This window comes from Eptesicus fuscus, chromosome 5 (assembly GCF_027574615.1).
Source record: "Eptesicus fuscus isolate TK198812 chromosome 5, DD_ASM_mEF_20220401, whole genome shotgun sequence".
NCBI lineage: Eukaryota > Metazoa > Chordata > Mammalia > Chiroptera > Vespertilionidae > Eptesicus > Eptesicus fuscus.
Genome location: NC_072477.1, coordinates 33,981,041 through 33,998,200, shown reverse-complemented (window position 1 = coordinate 33,998,200; position 17,160 = coordinate 33,981,041). Strand labels below are relative to the sequence as shown.

At 42.8% G+C, this 17,160-nt stretch overlaps 1 protein-coding gene across 1 annotated transcript in view; it reads left to right on the top strand.

Moving 5' to 3' along the window:
* The window catches only part of DAAM1 (dishevelled associated activator of morphogenesis 1), a 160,875-nt gene that overhangs the window by 122,934 nt on the left and 20,781 nt on the right, over positions 1-17,160 (top strand). The window contains exons 16-18 of the mRNA XM_028141646.2: positions 5,462-5,491; positions 6,484-6,590; positions 14,304-14,388. Coding sequence (XP_027997447.1) covers positions 5,462-5,491; positions 6,484-6,590; positions 14,304-14,388 — 222 coding nt within the window. The remainder of the gene's footprint in view (positions 1-5,461; positions 5,492-6,483; positions 6,591-14,303; positions 14,389-17,160) is intronic.

Sequence of the window (17,160 nt, the reverse complement as noted above, 5' to 3'; positions counted from 1 at the left end):
GCGTGATACCTCTCACGTGGGCCGGAAGAGGTCACAGCAAGGTGGCCAGGTTCAGAGTTTCAGAAGAACAAGGAAGAGGTGGAGTGGGCAGTCAGAGACCTGGGAAGGGAAAAATGAAGTCCCCGAGTATGAGAAGGAAGCTTCTTAAGGATGACTGGGAGGGAAATGATGAGGAAAGCGGAGTGTGGCTTAAACAAGGAGCACTCGGGTGCCGTGCATCTGCCAGGGGCATTCCTCAGGCTTTGCTGGGAGGCCCTTCGCTCCTGAATGAATCATGCCAGGGTGGGGCATCCTCAGACAAGCAGCACACTTCCTAGTCTGCTTAGGCCTGGCCTGGTGCCTAAGAAAGAGTGTCTCAAAGCAGAACTGCCCTACACCGAGGGAGAAGATGCCTGCAGCTGGGGGAGACACAAAAATGAGGGGGATTATTTTTAAAATGGCCTTGAATACATCTGCCATTGAAAAGAAAAGGAGGTATGTCCTTTAGCCAGAATATTTTCACTGAGAGGGACAGCCTCTCTGCAGTGCATTCTAATGCTATTCTAGAAGTGAGCAAATGCACGTGGTTGCCTGGCGTGGCTACATAGTCTTAAAACAGGACTAGCTGGTACCAGACGTAAGTGTGAAGGCAAGCTTGGGCAATAGCATGCACACCATTAAAGGAAATGAGGAACAGGAAGACAGGACGGAAAGCGAGACACTTTACCTTTCAAGTAAAGGGTGTGTTTAGAGCCCTCATACAGCAGGTGCTCGGCACAGACTCATCCCTGACCGGCTGCAAGGGTCTCCTCCCTCTGCTGTCACAGCAAGATGTTCTCTGGGCCTTGACATTTTAGCTGATTTCCTGGGAAAGTCAAATAATTTTCTGACCTCATTACATGGCCCATTGATTTCCTTCTTTAGTTTCAGTTACTAATACTGGTCCATTCTGGTTGCTGAAGGTGAGGATTTGGGAAGTAAATTAAAGGAAGGGAAAACAGCAGTTATTCCAAATGATGCTATTCAAGCCTGAGCATGTGGCTTGCATTTATTATGAAGGCAGGTGGTTGAAAGACCCAAGTTTACAAGACTCATAATTAACTGGCTTTCAGCAGAAGGTGCAGAAGGATGCTGCCAAAATGCTCTGGGACAAATATGTGGACAGTTCTCAAGAGCTCTGGGAGACAGGGTTGCAGAAAGCCTGGTATTGGGCAATTGTCTCCTAGCAACCAGTCACTGTTTAACTCATCAGTAGTCATTGCAGTCAGGATAGACCAGCACATTTCAGTTGTACTTACCACTAAGTAGACTGGCAAGTAGAACCATTGGTGCTATTTTCAGTAGCACTTCCTGGAGAAAAGTTTCAACACACCTGCTCAGCTTGGTTCAAGCATGTTTCTCCTCTTGCTGCAAGAATTTGAGATGAGAACTTGAAAGCCATAAATATACTAGTATTTTCCAAATGAAGGAAATCTGAGCCATTTCATTGAATTTACTGAATGTTGAGAGATAGAAAATCGAAAGATGCAGGCACTCTAGTGAGAAGTTGTAGCAGAATAAAGGAAACAGGCTTCCTGTCACTGACTGTCCGCTAGTCTCAGAGTACTGTATAATTATCACACTTGAACTGCTTTCTTTTCCACTCCCAAACGAATGCTAGGAACCTATTTTTTCTATGGTATCTCCTCTTTCTTCCCTCCAGAGTTTAAAAAAAAGCAGACCTTGGTCAAATTCCCTATACTTCAGCCAGTTTGGCCAAATAAATTTCTCAGAAAGGAAAGGAACTCATGCAAGCCATTATCTGTATGCATGCAACAGGAACATTGCACAGAGGAAGATTTGGGGGGGAGGGAAAATATTTATATATATATCCGATCTGTATAAGTTAGGTGAATAATGATTAATTACATTTAGGAGAGATTTTTCTGTGCATACACATGCACAAGATATGCTCCATTGACTTAAAAAATATTGTATCATTAAAAACAGGACAAATATTTATACTGTCTGTTTTATATATGAAGTATTTCAATTGATGCAAATGTATTAAATGGTTGCACAGGCCTATAATGCCACTTGTAGAATAAAAGCAGAAATAAGGGAAATCTTTAAATAGCAGTAAGGTAGGCTAAAAGATGATAATCAGTTTTGGTACAGAGTTACCAGTCTCATCAACCCTAAAGTTAGTTCTCAAGGAGCTCTTATACTTATTTTTAAATTTAATCCTCACACCAGTTCTATGAAGTGAGTATTATTTCAATTTCACAGATAATTAACAAAATGGCTTAGTGTATATTCAGTGTCCAAACAGGTAGCACAGTCAAGTGTGCAAGTGGATAATTCTTAGCTTCACGTTGTTCTTATGCCATGGTTTTATTCATTGTGTAGGTTGGGTTTTGTAAAGGATTTTCTTTAACTGCAGTTTTAAGAAACAGACCATTCTTATTCAGGACTTTTTTCAGTGTGGATATCAAAGGTGTGTAGGGTTGATTATATAAGCTTATGTGCCACATGAAATGGAATTTAATAGCGTGCAGTTATTCCCCTGCTCACATTCCAGAAGTTCATTTGAAAGTCAATTTCTTGAATCTCAAAAGCTCTTTTCCTCATTAAAACTATATTACACAGGCCAACCACAAAAGGCTTATTTTATTATATAAAGTAGTGCATTGCGTAGTAATACTATCTCACATGCAATTAAACAATATTCATCTTGGTTTTGTGGGAAATTTTATCTTGAGATGTTATAAATTCATTCTCTCTATCCATGCAGTTGGACAGAGGGAAATGAACTTGGCATTTACCTAGAGAGAGTCATATCTTTGTAGCAATAAATTAACAGCTCACTATCTTCATTCCTCCCCCTGCTTTTTGCCTGGGGACACCCCTTCTTTATAGGCCCTGTTATCACCCCACAGAATAATATCTCAAAGCCTCTCTGCTTTGATTTAGGGAACAAAGGGTAACTGTGTCTCAGGCTCCACAACCTGATCTCTCCTGCCAGTATGTAATGCACAAATCATTTTTGGGGTCCCCTTTGGAACATTTAATGGTATCTTCTGATATTTATAAATGGTCAAAGAATTTTTCTTTTTATTCTTTTTACATGTTTCATTATTCTGTTTATCTCGTTTTCACATTGAAAAATTATGTGATTTAGGAATATATTTCAATAATCTTGGTCCTTGAGCACTGAAGAGAAAATTGTAAGTGATAATTTTTCTTAAGACTAAAGTATAGGGTAGAGGTTCTGTAATGGACTGCATGGTAAGAGTTAATCAAATGCAGGGTTTATATAAATATCAGTGTATACAATTTTTCTGGAGAAGGATCCCAGCTTTTATCAGATTTACAAAGGAATCTCAACCTCAAAAAGATTAAGACCCATTCATGTATGAGTTATTATTATCTGAGAACTGTTGAGTCATTACTTCATTGTGGAACCCTATCTATAAGAATATATCAGCACTAGTTCCTGAGAATGCAAGTCTCAACTTCCTATTTATATTCCAAGCCCAAGGCTCTACACCAAAAAATCATCTGGAAAAATCAGGCATCCTGTTAGGTGGAGCCAAAGATAGATGATTCTGTCAAGTTTGGTTCAAGCCCGTTAGTGAAGAACTTAAGGTTTCAAAAAGAATGTTAACTTATTTGAAATAGACCTGGAAACATTGTTATTCTTGTCATGCCCCATCTAATAAACTTTGTGATTTTATTTAAAATGTGATGATTCAAGGACTCTTTAAAGGAAGGGAATCGTAAAGCTAACAATTAACCAAACTCTCCCATGGCATTCCTCATCCCCTCCCCTGGAAAGATGAACTACATTACTTAGCTATTAATTGTTGCACTTATTACTGCCACTGGTTACAAATGGGAGATCTGGACCAACTGTTCAACTCAGCTGAAAGCAGGACAGTAGGAGAAGATAAGGACTTGATCATCAGCTTGAAAGATAATTTTATGATAGCTTCCAAGTACTGAGCTCATAACTGTGTGTCAGGCATTGTACAAAATTCTTTACGTGCGTTATCACATTTAATCCTCATACTAGCAATCTGGTTGTTGACCCCATTTTACGGACAGACTGAGCACCAGTACCAGTTAGTTATTGATAGTTGCCTAATTGCATAGCCCACGACAGTAGAGGTCAGAAATCCCCATTTCCTGATGGTGGGAATTTATGAGAGTTGCCAGAGAACTTTTTAGAAGTTCCTTTTCTGAAGGCCAGACAGTGAGAGCCAGATCTAAATTCAACTAAGCAGCTTGTCTCTTTAAGAGAGAAAAGTAGGGTAAAGCCTCGTGGAGTTCACGTCAACATAGTTCTTTCTGCCCTGGAAAGGATAAACTGCTTTTACAGGGAACGAGTCTAAGGAGTTTTACCTGGTAGAGTAGAAAAATTGACAATTACAACAAGGACAAGAGAAAACTGTGACATGAGAGGAGAAGCAAGTTTTCTTGTGGTTATCAAATGATTTTTTTAATGCCATTCTAGAAAAGCAGTCCCTCTTTGTCAGGGTGGAGCCAGGGGAGGGGACATTTTTTTTTTCTCTAGAGATGCTATCTATGAAGCCGCTCATCTGCGTAAAATTGGCCTTAGCGGCACTGCCAGAACCAGTGAGGCCTTAAGGAATTTGCTAAGCAAATGCTGGTTGTGCTAGCGGTTGGTCCGAAAGCTGGGGTGTGTTTTGCACACCGAAGCTGTATTCATTCCATCATGGCAAAAATATATAAAGAAATTTGTGACTTCCTCATCATGTGTCAATTACTTCTTCCTCTTCTTCATCCAAGTCTTTTCTATGGACTATTTCAAGAAGAGGATGTTGACTTTTGTATGCTTGAAACAGCCCTGAGGCAGTTGGGACAGGGCCACTGATGGCTGCAAACCACACAGATCCCTTATTGTCTCCCAGTTAGTGAGTTCTGTCTTTTCTCTCCCTGTCGCACCTACGGGCAGTGAGCATTAATACTACTGACCTATGTTGTTGAACTAGTCTTTTGTCTTTTCATAATCCTTCCTTATGATACAAGAAGACAGAAGATTGCTTCCACCAAATATATATATAGTAGTATATAACAATGGGAATAATTTCCTTAAGTTGATTCAATTGATTTTTTTTTCACTTCAAGTAAAAATCATGTTGAATCAATGGAGCCCAGTGGTCCTTTCAAACAGGATGTGGTTCCTTTCCCAACTTGAGTCTTCCTGGGGTGTCTGAATTCCTTTCTCAATTTGATTTTCCACCAGTGAAAATGAGGTGCGGCCCATGCCATCTCTCTCTACCCCAAATGCTCAGTACTATGCCCTTATTTGTATTTTCCACTAGGCTCTGTCATTTTCATTCACCCTCATTGCTGCTCCTGGGGGCATAGTCACCTCTTACACCCCTCCCTGATCTCCTGGACTTCCCCCCTTTGTTGCTGTGGTTTCTGAGCTGCATGTATCTGATTTGCCTTTCCCATGCCTCTGCCGTGGCTGTAGGACTTCTTTGTGAGCAGTAACTCCAAGCAGGTAAGTGAGCTTCTACCTGAACCTTGCTTAGTGTAAACCAGCTCACTGTAAGCTCGAAAAGTCTCAGTTATCTTGTTTTGTTCAGATAGTGTAACACAGCCTAGGTAATTTCATGTTGGGTTTCAACTCTTAGCTGGAATCTCATCACGACAAAAGACAGTTGCAAAGTTTGTTCACATGGTGGTCTTAGTATAAATTCCACATCGTCTTTGTTTCCTAAGCTGTTACACAATTCCAGAGCTCCTTACATTTTATAAATGGATCCTGTCCTCTGATAAGATTAAACTTGCTATTTATCTAATTAGTCTATGTTTTCACCTTGATGTCCAGCTTACTCAAACAGTATCTTATATAATTGTTTTATGCTTCTCCCACCATAAGCTATGACTGGCCATCATTGCTTACAGGTTTCTGCACAGCAGCAGGGTTGCAAGTAGTGTTTCGTTGTTAACTCAAGTAATTGGACTAATGCCTTGAGCTGTCCATCAGGCTCCAGGGTAACGAAAGGTACCATCTGGGCTTGGGAGCTTCCTGTTACACATGAAGACATTTGGGGTCTTTATTGTTCAGCCTTTTAAGTGCTTAGGATGCAAATGGTTGTGGGGTGAACGTGTCCTACAAATGGTTGGACCAGCAATGCCAGGCCTCAGCTGAGCTTGATTCACAGTGACAGTTCTGTCTGCTGTCCAAAGGGGTTTGGGGGACAAAAGAAGGGCACCACTCCCTGATAATGTATGCACACGGAGCATCTTCAACTTAGGAGCACTTTGTTCTTCCAAACAATGCTTTTTCAAATGTGGGTGGTCAGCGCTTCTTATTTCCCCTTTGTCTACTAGATTTTAGTCTTTGTTTCAATTCCGTCACCCTCCTACACTCCCCCCTCACCATCTCAGCTTTGTCTGCGTGTGTGTGTGTGTGTGCAGGAAAAGTATGTGTCTGAAGCCGGAGTGTCCCTGTTTGACTGTGATGGATTTCTCTCATGCTCTTTATAGAAAGAAGCAGATGCCATCGATGACACACTGAGTTCCAAACTAAAAGTCAAAGAGCTTTCGGTGATTGATGGTCGGAGAGCTCAGAATTGCAACATCCTTCTATCGAGGTATTGTTGATGTTGAATAGACATTTCTGGTAGGACCAACTTCTCTATCATGTGGCTCCAAAATATGTGTTTTCACTTGTTCTTATGCCTCGACTCTGTGAGATACTGTTTTTCGGACTAACTCTCCCTGCTAAGGTGAGGACAACTGTGGTGCTTACTCCCGCAATGGAATCTGTCAGAGCTGGTTGCCTACTGTCTTAGAGTTTAATTTCCAGACTCCTAAGTTTAAAAAGCAGAACCTCCCAAGTCCATGTTTGTGTGTTTCCCCCTTCTCCCCTCAGTAAGCCTGTAAAATGGACGTTACTTTTTTTATACTTCTTGGCTTCAGAGATATTTTGGCTGTTGAGTAAACACTGTCACAGAATCAGGACTGATGATGAACCTCTCCTTTTTTTTTTTAATTTTCCTTTCTGTAGTCATCTTTTTATACTTCAAGGTTATATGATTTCATGCTCTTTCTGAACATTTTTATGACTAAAAGAATATGTAAATCTCAAACCTCAATGAAATGCTAATGTAACTAATTCAGCCCTGTTCAGAAATCTTTCTCATAACTAGTGAATCATCTCAACCTTGGAACTTGAAAAGAAAAAAGGAAATTTGGAAGCCTGGAATTTGATTGTCGCTTCAGGTTGTCTAGGGCATTTCTAGTAACCTTGTCTGGATCTAGTTTCTTCTTTTCTCTAAAGGGGACTTTCACATCAGGCAAAGATACCTAATGCTTATGAGGTGATTGAAGATGTAAAGAATCCTGAATTTTGAGGCTTTAAGTGTAAGTCCCATTGGTTACATTCCAGAAAGAATGCTGTATATGCACTGAGGCTGGTGTCAGGTGACTTTTCTTTCAGGGAGAGGGGAAAGGGAAAGTAGTAGTCCTGAGTTTTTAGAGGGTCTTAGAGTAAGTTTCTTTTAACACAGAAAGCTGCTGTTTGGTTTTCAGCCTAGCAGCTTGATTGTTAGCCAGATATATATTACTCCAGGGACCAAATGTTTCTTTTAGTGAAAGAGAAATTGAAGCCACTAGATCCCTGAATTTTAATACAACTGATGAGGTAACATGAACCGTCCTGTTAGCTAGCATTTCCTTTCTGCCTCTGGAAGAAGGGACGCTGTGTAAATGGCCAGGTCCTGTGTATCCCCACATTTGCTCCCCGATCACATGCTCAGGAAGACACCGCTGAAAGCAATTGAAGGCCTCTTATTTTTCTTCTGGGTGTACACAATCTGTTTTGTTCCAATTTTTTTAATCCTCACCTGAGGATATGTTTATTGATTTTAGAGGGAGGGAGAGAGAAAGAGAAATATCAATGTGGGAGAAGAACATTAATCGATTGCCTCCCATATCTACCCTGATTGGGAATAGAACTCACAACCTTTTTTGGTGTACTTGACAACGCCCAACCATCCAGCCAGGGCTATTTCAATTTCTTTTACAAATAACTTTTTTTTTTAATACTCACCTGAGGATATTTTTTCATTGATTTTTAGAGAGAGTGGGAGAGAGAAAGACAGAGAGAAATATCGATGTAAGAGAAACACATCGATTGGTTGCCTTCTGCCCATGCCCTGACCAGGGCCCGGGCCAGGGAGGAGCCTGCAACCAAGGTATGTGCCCTTGACCAGCATCAAACCCACGACCCTTCCATCCACAGGCCAACACTACAAATAACATTCTTAACAGCAAAATACAATGAAAATTTGGGGAAAATGTTTTGATTTTTAAAAAAATTTTCCTATATTTTCAGGAGGAATACTTTAAAACAATTTGATTAAGGAAGCTGTCACTCTTGAATTTCCATGCAATTAAATGCTCTTAGGACTATAAATTGTGACCCAGTTCCTTATAGAGAGATTATTCTCGGTACTAGATGCCAACCAGGGTAATTACACTAGTTATAGATAAGGTTACATATCTTGCTGGCAGATTTCCCATCCCTTAATTGAAGGAATCATTTCATATTTGTGGTATGTAATTCCCTTGTTACCTCAAAAATGTCAGAACCTAAGATGACTTAGAACTTGAATGTGTCTGAACTCTGGAAGAGAGCTTTAAGAGCTTGCTTCATATATGTTAGATTATCTATTAAAACACAATTTAATGAATAAGTGCTATTGCAGTGTGCATAATTAAAAGTTATTGTGTGTAACAAAGCAATTTTGAGTCTCAGTTGACCTTATGGTAATTCAGCCTATTGCTCAGGTTCCAAACCTTCCCTCCCACAGAGGATCCATCAGCACTTCTTTCCTGCTCAGTAGTCAATAGTTTCCACTCCCTCCTTGGTAAAGTACAGGGCTGATGTGCTGTATGTGCTGTGGTAAAAGTAAAAGAAATTAAGCAAGTTTCATTTTAGTTTGTTTTTTATTTAGTTTTTGTAACCAGTCAGCAGTTTTCCTGCTTTCATTCTTCCCATTTCGTCAGCAATGCATTACTATCCACTAAGGACCCAGGGGCTTAATGAAGGGAAGAGAACTGGGAGAGCATGTTTGATATTTTTCTTAGAGAGTTACCGCTTTGAAGCATCTATCTGCCCGGCACCCTGCAGAGTGCCATAGGAGGTACCCACACTTAAGGTAGCACTGCTGCCATGGGAAGTTCATGCTGACTGGAGAAGGAAGGTGACACGGCGAGGTACCTTGTGAACAATTCAGGGCTCAGACTGGTCTGACTAGAAAAAGACAGCAGCTCAGCCAGGTCAGAGGGACGGTGGGCCTCAAAGGGCGATAACAGTTACCTGGGCAGGGGGCACGGAGGCAGTTCCAAGGAGGCGTGCAGCCGGAGAAAAGGCACCGGAGAGGTATGAACAGCTAATAAAGAGAGCCCTGTAACTGAAGCAGACAGTTGTCACTTGGATTGAATGAGACCAGGCAGGAGTGCCCAGTGCCTTTGTGAGGGTAGGAGTCCACCCAGGATCGACCATGCCCTCCTCGTCTATAAGACGGAGATAATGAGAGTGGTGGCCTTGCAGTGGGCCTTTGAGAGTGGACCTGGCAGGATGCCTGCATGTGGGGGCTGCTCAGTCAGTGGCTTGTTCACGTCCCCATGAGATCGGAAATTGGCGCAGCTTGTTCGGAAGGAGATCACTTTGTCTTAATAAGGTTGCACGTTTGATCTCCGTGTGCAGGACAGGTTGGAATGGGTCAAGGACTGGAGCCGAAGGGTAGGAGGCTCTTTCTGTTGCCCAGGGAAGACAAGGGACAGAGTTGAGAGAGATGAAGAAACCCTGAACAGGACCTGGAGACTGATTTTATACATGGGGACAATGAGTAGGAACATTTCCAAGTTAATGTCAAGATTTCTTACCTTTCCACACTTAATATTTTTCTTCTTTTCTGCTTATTTCATTTCCAAAGGGTGGCAACCCTCTCTGTTTCTTATCTCGCCGACTAGGAATTTAATTCCTAGCAAGGTAGTCATTACATCAGATTCCACCCCAGTGAAGTCTGGGTGTATTCCATCTAATGAGTGTATGTCTGCAGTGCTTGTTCTCCTTCAGAGCTCTTCCTTACCCACACACTGCAAGTCAGTGGACTCTTTGGTCAGAGGCACCTGCCACAGTCTCGCCTGGAGCTGAGCAGACAGACAGAAAGGAAGCCCTTCCCATCCCAGGGGCCGGGAAGGGGGGAGACAGGCCCTTTTTATGTGCCCACAGCATGCATGGCCGTGTCACTGCGGCTCCTAGGAAGAGAGTGCCTGGAAGGTAGGTTTTGAATCAGAACCTCCAGGCCATGAGGGCCCCTGAGAAGCGGGTGGAATGAGAACCCATTCCTCGGGCCCTGGGCAGGGTAAGCAGCAACGTTTCCGCTGCGTGTCTGTAGGTGATATGTGGCCGTCTAAAATTCACTCCGCTTTACTCCCCACATCACTTCTCCCTTCCAAAAGGGGAAAAAATAAAAGACAGGAAGAAACTGGGAAGCTGGCTTATATTGCAAAATGAACCCACCTAAAAACACGTTTATGAAGTGTCCTGCCATTCTTTTTTCCAGATGCTCACTAGCACGGCAGCCAGGGTGTCGTAAACCACAGAACGCTACTTTAAAGCAGGAGGATTTGGCTTAAATCCACCGAGGCCCAGCTAAGGCTGAGGTAGCCATCCATCCCTAACTTACTGTAATTACGCCTGGATGTTCCAATTCTCTTGGCACATTTTTTAAATACTTGAGTAGAGCAAGGTAGACTTAAATACTGTTTTTAAATGGCCAGTTTGTTTCCTGCCTTGTAAAGAAAGTTGAAGTGGGTGTCTTAGAAGTTGCCACCCTCCAGCACACCAGAGCCCTGCTGCCGAGCTTTAAAAGCAATTAAAAGGCTAGAACTGGTAGGGTCCTTAAATTACAGAGATTAGCAGCTCATTCTGTGATGACAGATGACACTAAGAACCCGGCAGCCTATGGAACCATCCCGGAGGGCAGCATACCTTCTCCTCTTTCCCCAAGGTAGAGTTTCTCTGTCTGCTCCAACAGGCCACGTGCTAGGCGGCATGTTGACAGGTCGATTTTCTTAAGTACTACCCATTAAAGTCTCCAGTCTCTTTGTGGGCCACATTAAGAGAAACCAAAATTGTTACGAAGTAGAGCTAGTGTTTAGTCCAGACAGCCTCTCAAGGGGTTGAGGAGCATAAATATATACAATTTCAAAAGCAAGGAGTTCTGCACTCCATATGGGGAGCTAATGAAATGCATGTCTGATACTTCAAGTATTGTTCTCTGATTTTCAACTCCTTTTCTTTTAAATGCAAAACAGAAGGAACTCAGCAGAACTGCAGCCTAACATGGTTTCTTCAACGCCGTGTGAAAAGGACAGGGGACTAATTTATTTTTTTCTTATAAGCCGAGCTTTTCTCCTGAGGACTATAGACATTTCCACAGCCAGTTGGTTTCCATTAGTGGCAGTTTCCACCTTCCCTAACGTTCCCTTCCTCGGCCTCACAGGCCCGCTCCGTGGTGTTTGCCCTTAACTGACTGGAGAGCCTTCGGTGTCCTGGGATGTAGGGCTGCCCGGGCCTGTGCGGTAGAGACCTCGATGCTGGGATACCTTTTCCCGTCATTCGTTTCACCCAGCCCAGTTTGCCTAATTGTTCCACTTAAGTTTGGGGCTTTTCCCTCATGATGGTCCACTGAATACCATGTTTATGGGGCACTGACTAAAACAATCTGTAGAAGTCTGCTCAGGTCCAGCATGCCGTCCACAGCCCAGGAGTTCTGATGTTTCCACAATCAGACAAGGCGGTAGAATGGGCCTTGTTTTAGAATGTGGACGGCTGGGTGTGTTGCCTAGAGGCTCTATTTGGATATGAAAACATGAAATAGAAGAGAGTGGTATTAGTACACTAGGATTCCCCAATTTGTGTTCCTTCCCTGTCCTACTTATTGGCACATGAAACAACATTCTGTTTAAATGGCGGGGTGTATGGTTTTAACGAGATTGTGTCAAAATCTACAGGAGGGGATGAGCCAGAGGTGTCAGAGCGGGCTCCTCCCTGATGGCCTTCATGTCCACCTAGCTCTCTCCAGCCCTCTGTCTGTCTGTCTGTCTGTCTGTCAGAACACAGCAAACACCTGTACTATGTGTGTGCCTGTGTCTCAGCTTATCGGTTGATTCTCCCACCTCTAAAATAGACACCACGTCTTCTAATTCTATTTTAACACTCCCAGGCCTAATGGGTAGTGTGTGTAGAGAGGAAACTGGTGAAATAATGGGTATGAGAGTACTTTGGGAAGTGTCCATAATAACCCTACTATGCGCTGTTTATAATGCTCAGATAACTGCACATGACTATTAACGTTGCGTAAGTATTGCTGCCCTTTTTTCTGGTGTAGAGAAGTCTGCTTTGTAGACTATACATACAGTGTATTGAGCCCTTCTGTGGCCAGGCGCTATGCTGAACAGTTTACATGTATTATTTTACTTTATACACCTCTACACACATTCCTTCATTTAAGTGTAGTTATTATTACCCCTACTTTATAGATGAGGAAACTAAGGCTAAAGAAACACTTTTTCCACCGTCTCACTGGCCAAGAAGTATCAGCCAAGACTGGGGACTAGCCTTTCCAATGTCAAGTCCCCTGTCCTCAAACGTTTCCTGTGAGGGCTGTGTGTTTTGCTCCATATTTGTGTTTATGTCTTTCTCTTTAGTCCTAAATGTTATTCTTCTTGACGGTCTTAGACTAGAAGAACAGATCAAATGAAGTTAATATGCCACATTAGTGGTAGCTTGTAAGAAAGTGAGATTTAAAAAAGTAAGTCTGGGTCAGATGTTTACAAATAAAACAAAAGAATGGCTAGATTGTTACAGCTAATAATCTGGTTATGACTATTGGTTGTGTCTACTAAAAACACATTTTTAGAAGGAGGTTTTATTTATTTATTTTTTATCCTCACTGGAGGATATTTTTCCCCCACTGATTTTAAGACAAACTGGAAGGGGTGGAGAGAGAGAAAAACATCGATGTGAGAGAGACACATCAATTGGTTGCCTCCTGCACATGCCCCAACTGGGGCCAAAGATTGAACCTATAGCCCAGGTACATGCCCTTGACCAGGAATTGAACCCGTGTCCTTCCAGTGTGTGTGTGTGTGTGGGGGGTGGGGGTTGGGGTGAGGGCACACTCTAACCACTAAACACACTGGCCAGGGCTGCAAGTATGTTTTTTTGTAGTTTGTGGGGGTTTTTTTAAATATATTTTTATTGATTTCAGAGAGAAAGGGAGAGGGGAGAGAGATAGAAACATCAATGATGAGAAAGAATCATTGATAGGCTGCCTCCTGCACACCCCCTGCTGGGGATCAAGCCTGCAAGCCAGGCATGTTCCCTTGACTGGAATTGAACCTGGGACCCTTCTGTCCACAGGCCGATGTTCTATCCACTGAGCCAAACTGGCTAGGGCAAAGTATGTTTTAATATCATGACTCTTTACAGCTAACACTTTGGTGTTCTGATATAATCAAGACATAAATCCTTAATGAAATTAGTAAATCATATAAATTTATTGTAGATAGAAAACAGATTTGTGTCTTTGCTTAAATCCTTCCCTAAGCAATATTTATAAAAAGAATTTGGGATTAGCATCAAGAATGTTGGGTTAGTGTGAGATACTGACACTTTTCTATATGTTTGACCATGGGCAATTGCTTAACTATTCTGAGCCTCAGTTTCTTCCTCTATTAAACAAAATGAACCATTAGAGTTATTTTGAAGTTCAGATGAAATAACATGTGAAAACTCCTCAACTGTGAAGTGTTTGTACTTTTTATTACTTACATTAACTATTGTTCAATCTTTAACAATACTAGTAACATAGATTCTAAACTTATTTAAATGCATTTTAATATGACAGCAAGCTTTACACACTCCTGATATATAATCACATTAAGATTCTGGTTTTCTGCTGTCACCTGCAGTTCATGAATATATTAAAGAGAATGGTGTGTATGGGTGTTGCCCCTACTTCTCATCTGCTAATCCCTAAGCGACAGAACATAACAGCTTTGTTCGCTATGTCAGCAGAGCATTACAAAGCTCTGAAAGAATGTTAGAGCAGTTTCAAAATACTATTTTTAGGTGCAATATTGTCAGGAAATAAGCTTTCACTGAGAGATTTTTGAGCAAAACGTTATTTGAAAATCAGCAGCTGGAGTAGCAAAGTGAATTATCTTCCATTAAAGTTTAATACTCAAACCAGTATTGTTAACAAAATAAAATATTCTTTCTCCAGGTTGAGATTATCCAATGATGAAATCAAACGAGCAATTCTAACAATGGATGAGCAGGAAGATCTGCCCAAGGACATGCTGGAACAGGTGAGCTGCCAGACGTCTCTCAGAGCACAAGTGATGGCGAGCTTTCAGCAGGGAGTAAGACACTGAGGAAAGTGGTCATTGCTGATAGATAATGTGTTCATCTCTGAACTGAGGGGGTTGAGCGCAGGTTCCTTAGGCTTCCATTAGGAAATTATTATGACTTTATTCTCTCCATGTTCCTCAAAATGATTGGTGAGAAGCAAGGTGATAATGTTTGTCAGGTGCCTGGGATCCACAATGCCAGCAGTGGCAAACATGTCCCTCCCATTGCTATTACGTTATTATGCTTTTGTAGGTCATATATATCTATTAAATTTACTGAAAAATCTGTTTCATAGGAATATCAAGAATCTACATAAACTGACCTTTGCTAGATTCTTAATACAATTTGTGTCTTGGTCTTGGCTTGCCATTCCTACAACCACAGAAGCCACTGTTAAACCCCCAGCACTACCATCTACATCTAAACATCCACATATGTCATAAGGTGGGGTTTCAATTCCTTGGGGCTAGGACATATGGCACGCTTCTTGCATCGTATGTGGCAGTACATTCAGTTGCCAGAGCTGACAAGCCTGGGATGGATTTACCCGCAGTCAGCACACATCCTTGTTCGTGGTATTTGGAGATGATTTATTATTATCCTTGGTGGATATTATTATCCTTGGCAGATAATAATGATTTGCATTATCCTTGGCGGGCAAGTCAAGGTGTGGGGACCTAGCCTCTCTTCGAGCAGTGTTTCTACAACGCACTCTGTGCGTGCTGTCCAGCAGCTTTGTTCAGTGTCCCCAAGTGACAGTGCCGGTAGCTATCAGATGTTCTAGAGTTATTACCTGTCTCGTGGTCTGGGCCTAAACTGTTCTGACTGCTTGTCTCATTGTCCTCGGGACCATGAGTGATTTTGGTCAAAAGGCCCATGTTTGTAAGAGCCATGTACACCATGACTGTGGACACAAGCAATCATGAATCCAGGCTGAACTTGAGGGCTCACCTGTAGGGGTGCTCAGCTCCCAAGAGCAGAGGAAAAGAATATTTTGCATTGCTAACAGTGACCCTGGGTGGCGAGGCTGCTCCCGATGAGGTGCTCTCTGCGTGTGCATTTCCAGTGGTGCTCACTGGTGTCCTGAAAGGTCTGGGACACAAAGCAGGGAGGAGTGATGAGTGCGGTATCACCACCCAAATGGACTCGCCCTCCCTGAAGCCACTGCAGCTGCAATGTTCGGAGGTGAAAACGCTCACGCTTTGCAACAGGAAACCTTGCATAGGTTTGATTTAGTTATCAAAATAGTGACTGTGTTTCCAAGTCTATTGGGATGCTCTGTGTATAAATAGTTTAAAAGTGATTCCTAAGCCTCCGATTCATTTTTTAGAGTATTTTGCAGCTCCTCCCTCCCTCACTGTAGACCATCAGACCCGCCTCTGCCATCCCCGCCCCCAGGTGGCCCCTTCGGCAGCTGTCTGCCTCAGCAGTCACTTGCCCAGAGTGAAGAGCCACAGAAAGCTGCCTTAGTCTTGAGGCCTTCAGCCCCTATCGACAAGGTCATATGTTTAAATTCCACAAGATCTGTTTACTGTGAAATTGCATCCAGCACAATTCCTCCTTGAGGGAAAGGATTTCAAAATCTTGCCAAAAGGGCTTGCAGTGCAAATAGAATGTACTTCAAATAAATACAAGTGAGAAAGTCAGTCTATGAAGCAGAATCTGGCCACTGAGAACCCCTGACCTGGTCTCTCCGGTGACTCTGTCTCGTGCTCTTTCTTTTCTCCCTGATCTGCTATTCCTCCTGTTCCCTTTTCCTTCATACCACACTCTCCCCTCCCAGATAGGCGCTGGAGCCAGCCTCTCTTTCCTCCTCTGCGACTTGCATGTGAGCCACATTCATTTCCTCCTCTCCTGCTTTTAGCTCCTGAGCTCAGAAATCAGATGAGGTCAGTATACTCTCCTGGACTATATACCTTTCTCCCACCCCCAGGTGTTTGTCTAACTCTTCTCTTAAAACTCTCCACACACAGTCTGTTATCCGTGCTTTGAGAAGTTCTGTACCTTTAGCATGTTCCTCTTACTAGTCTCTTGTAATGAAAGAGAGCTAGTGGCCGTGTTATCCTGGGCAGAGTTGTGGGCTCAGCATCATGATTCGGGGTGATACCTGAGACTAGAACTGAATTTCCTTGCCCAGTAGGTAAAAATCCAAAGTCAGGTGGGGAAGCAAGCCTTTTTTTCTCTCTTCCTTCTCATCGCCCTTGCCACTGCCTTCCCTCCTTACACTGAGGAAGAGTCCACTGTCACTATTTGAACAGCGGAACATAAATGACCAGAAGCTGCCAGGCCATCAGACCTATGAACTCTCCAGCATCCACTTTCTTCTCCCCGCCCCTGCCACACCATCGGGAAAGAGGGGTGTCCCCGGTTCAGGGACCAGCCGGATTAGAGACTCTGCCCTCTCCTAGATCTTTCACCTCTGCCTCTGGACATGTAAGTTTTTTGAGTCTCAGCTTTTCAACGCGTGCCTCTTAAGACCCCACATCTCCATCTGCTGTTGTCCTCTCTCTTTTTTGGCACAGCCCTAGTTCTTGAAAGTCTGTCCCCACTCACCTCCTATTCACTCTTCCTCTACTCACTGCAGTCGTCTTCCTCACCTCCCAGAGCTGTTCTCACCAAGGACACACATTCCTGTTGCCAAAGCCAGGGCATTTGGCAGCCTTCTCTTCCTTGATTTCTCGGTGTGACACTGATGGCACTTGCTCCCTGATGAAACGCCTTCCTCCTTT